Here is a 4,029-nt window from a genome sequence, read left to right on the forward strand (position 1 = left end):
CTTTGATCAATTCCACTATCCCATAAAATGTACCTGCCAAGGCACGAAACTCGTTTTCTTTCTATGCTCATTTTCCTTCTATTCAGAAATGCCTTGGAAATAACTGAACAATCGTTTGCACAAAGGAAAGCAAGGATTCTTCCATATTCTCCTTTCAGTGAAGCAATCTGTTAGTGACTTTAACCCCAAAGCGCATTTCCCAGGCTCATGAATAGGGTTTAAGGCGTCTTAAAGATCCCGCTGCATACAGGATGAGAAGCCTTTCAAATGTTTAATTCCCTTTTTGCTAAATAAAAAAATACACCCCCGCCATTTGCCTTTCCAACCCATTCTGCATTTTAGAGGACACCAGGATGACTAACTTCCCGCCAAACTTGAGAAAGGGTGTAAACAAGTGAAATGTCAGGACTTTTTACTATCCTATTTCACTAGGGATTTGATTCCAGGTTCGTTTTTTTCGGCTATAATAGAACTACTAATTATTAGTAGGCCCTTTAAGCCTGCTCTAATATGAGCCTAGACCCCTGAAAAAAAAGTAGGTCTACGTCTGACTTTCAAATGACTATTTTAACTTTTACACACAAGACCAAACAAGAAGAGACTTTTTTAAAATAACCTTTATTTAACTAGGCAAGTCAGTTAAGAACAAATTCTTATTTACAATGACGGCCTACCCCAAACCCTGACCAATTGTGCACCGCCCTATAGGACTCCCAATCCCGGCCGGTTGTGATACAGCCTGGATTCGAACCAGGGTGTCTGTAGTAACACCTCTAGCACTGAGATGCAGTGCCTTAGACCGCTGCGACACTCAGGATCCCCAAAACATACTTAATATTAACTTTTACGCATGGGCCTTATAGAAACATAAATATATCTTAAGCGTATATAACTATGCTCTAAGTGTGTTATAGAAGTGATATGGAAGTAAAAGACAAAATTATTAATTTCTGAATTATTCAAACTGATTTATTAGGTCAATGGGCCATTGCCAAACTTCAATTTCCAAACATAAAACGACAAACAATATAAAAACACACAGCTTTGGTATAACAATCAATATCAACTTTGTACAAAACTAAATCGTTCCATAAAAAGTACTTAATCACAAACATTTGAATAAATCTTCCATTGCATGGACACAATATTTATCACCAACATCCAAATGTTGGAATCAGCCAATAAATAAACAAACTTTTACCATGTCCAACAAAGGAAATGATGTCCCCTAGAACGGAACTATTTACTTCATAAAAATAACCTTCTTTATTGTAGTGTCCATTTCAACCAAACTACCAGGGTCGCCAAACAGGCTCAGTGCTCTCCGAACCAATGCAGACACCGACAGGGCTGACCGCCTGAGGCACACCGATGAATGACGTCATCCCATGGACAGGGGATCCCACTATTGGCGCAGAGCTGCCATGGACGGGGCTGGCGTTGACTGTCACGGGCACACCTGCGTTAGCATACAGAGGGATGACTGGGGTTGATGCTGAGGCGAAAGAAGGGCTGGGAATCAGGAAAGCAAACTGTCCATCGGTGGCGGGCACAAGCTGGAACCCGCTGAAGACTTTAGGTGACATTGCCTCGGTGGGGCTGAGTTTGGAGCCCATAGAGGCACTGTTGGGCAAGGTAGAGGGTAGCTGTACGTGAAGGGGCTGCGCGAGGTGAGCCTGTTGATTTGGGTTTGGCTGGGGGTAGTTCATGGCGATCAACTGCCCTAGGCAGCCAGACAGGTGGTTGAGAAGCCGCGACCGCACCTCCGTGTTCACCCCTTCGCTGGTTGATAAGAAGCGAGTGACCTCGTTCATGCATTCGTTGAATCCCGCCCGGTATTTACTGAGGACGGTAGTGTCTGCTGACAGCGCTGCCGAGACAAGAGAGAACATTGGAAATAGTGTATAATCGATGGAAATATGAAACCCTTATAAATAAAGTGTAGGGTAGATGTTGTCAAATTAGATATTTGCAATTTAACTTACCAGTCATCTGCACACGCTGTAAATTTCGTAAATGCTTTACTGTCATCTCCAGAATATCGGCTTTCTCCAATTTTGAATGTCTGGAACTCTGTGGATAACAGCATGGTAAAAGGTAAAGGCTGTGCATTGACACAAAATTAAATGCCAGGAAAAATGAACACAGTGATTTTAAATAGTTAAATCGTTTAAATTATTTAGACTTACATCTTTTTTAAGTGCATCGAGAATAAGTGTCTTGAGTTGGCCAAGGCTTTCGTTTATCCTCGCTCTCCGACGTTTCTCCATGATGGGCTTTGAGGACTGCAAAATAAATGCTTCATATTAATTGCATGTTCATGGATAAGTCCGAATGTACGCATTTATTTTATCTCACACGTACAATTTGGTTAGCCTACTAGGGTAAAGTTGAATTAGCAACAACGTTAGCCTAGGAGGCATATCAGATTCATTTTAAATCCATCGGCAGTTATAGACTTTTAGCCTAACGTTACCTTTCTATGCTCGCTGGCATTCTTAGGTTTGTCTGGAGTATGGGATCCATTTGCAGGGGCACCAGCAATAGGGGATGCCGTTTGCTTCTCCATGGTGTCGGCTGGCATTTTGGATTAAATTATAGAAAAGGTATATCCTTTTGGAGAAGTTGGAAAAGGTGGAAAAAAAGTTGCAATATCACTGCGCCTTTATGTTTAGATCAAATCTTAACCCGTGTGAAGGATATCCTACGATAGTCACGCAGACGTGAGCAAGTCCCACTGATCAGCTATATCACTTATTATCACCGAACTGTCATTGGAGTATAAGAACGTGCTTGGGTTCAGGCTCTGTCGGGCAGGTCGAGTCTGCTCTACGGCCGACACACGCCGGCGGTACTTATAGGTGGTTCGCATGCTCCCAGTTCGTGTGAAACCCTCTCTGCATTCTTTCCCACACTCGTCTCAGCCAATGGGCGTGCGGACTCACCCATTGGGCGCGGGGCAGACCGCTGATTGGACAACACCCCCGCGGGCTGTCAGTCACGCGCTGCTCAATCAGCCCTGGAGGGACAGGCAACAAAGCGGCGAGTGCAGTCGGTCTGGCTGTGAAGTGATAAGGGGAACTGGGGAAATGCGCTGGCGGTTTGCTTCCAACTTTTTCATACCCTTCAAGAATGTAGAATGTATGCGTTTTGTGTTCGCAAAGATTCTCGATGCATTGAGATACTATCTAACTACAAAACCTCACCATGCTTGTAATGTTATGTTGCTATAAATAGCGTGTGTTTTATTCATGTCATTCCGAGTTTTGAATATTTCATTTCAATTATTTTTTAAATAGTCTATAACGTTTTTTCTTAGGTGATTGAAGGTAAGAATATAGCATACGTTCAAAAAAGTGTGTGTGGGCTTTATTTTAAAGTACCAAATAAATAAATGTTTTGCCTACTATTTTAATGTTCAAGTAACTTTTACGCAAATATACGTAAAATGCCTTTTGTATTTTGATAAATGTAAGGGGAAATTGTAATAACTATACCTTAATACTTCAATGATATAGTTTAACATTTCAGTATGTGCCTCTAAGGAGAAAAACAGCTGTAATGACACGCGAGACGGTTTGGAGCAGCACGCAATAAACCAATGGCAGGCGGCCACTTTATGCAAATCTAATCTAAACTAGGTCTTATTGGCTGTGTGAACATCCATGTGTCAATAATTCCTGCGCGGGAGCTGTGAACGGGCGGGGGATGAGCGATGCGACATCTGTCCGCGTGCCAGTCGCACTGTGTGCGCCTGCTCCATGCACTTCAGCATCCACTGAGAGCACGTGCCGAAACTGGCTTCCCCGAGGGACTTTTCTCTAAAACTCGTTCATTTCTCTAGAGAACGGAAGCATTTTCTCCCAGTCTTCTGGCACGTAGATTATAATAACTATGGTATGCCTTATTCTCATATCTATCCATATAAACCAACAGGTCATTAGTTAGTCAAAGATAATGCAACAGAAAACATATTTGTATGGAAACATTTCAAATTAACAGGATGTTATAAGGCCGTGTGTTATGTTA

General features: G+C 42.4%; 1 protein-coding gene across 1 annotated transcript; it reads right to left on the minus strand.

Moving 5' to 3' along the window:
• Window positions 1–599: 599 nt before the first annotated feature.
• LOC118360202 (transcription factor HES-4-B-like) lies at window positions 600–2,869 on the minus strand. Its single transcript, XM_035739451.2, has 4 exons — window positions 2,477–2,869; window positions 2,190–2,285; window positions 1,986–2,073; window positions 600–1,870 (listed from the first exon to the last, which is right to left on the minus strand). The coding sequence occupies exons 1-4, from the start codon at window positions 2,582–2,584 to the stop codon at window positions 1,293–1,295; spliced, it is 870 nt and encodes a 289-aa protein (XP_035595344.1). The 5' UTR covers window positions 2,585–2,869; the 3' UTR covers window positions 600–1,292.
• Between the last annotated feature and the right edge of the window lie 1,160 nt (window positions 2,870–4,029).

The sequence above is a fragment of the Oncorhynchus keta genome, chromosome 27, assembly GCF_023373465.1.
Source record: "Oncorhynchus keta strain PuntledgeMale-10-30-2019 chromosome 27, Oket_V2, whole genome shotgun sequence".
Taxonomy (NCBI): Eukaryota; Metazoa; Chordata; class Actinopteri; order Salmoniformes; family Salmonidae; genus Oncorhynchus; species Oncorhynchus keta.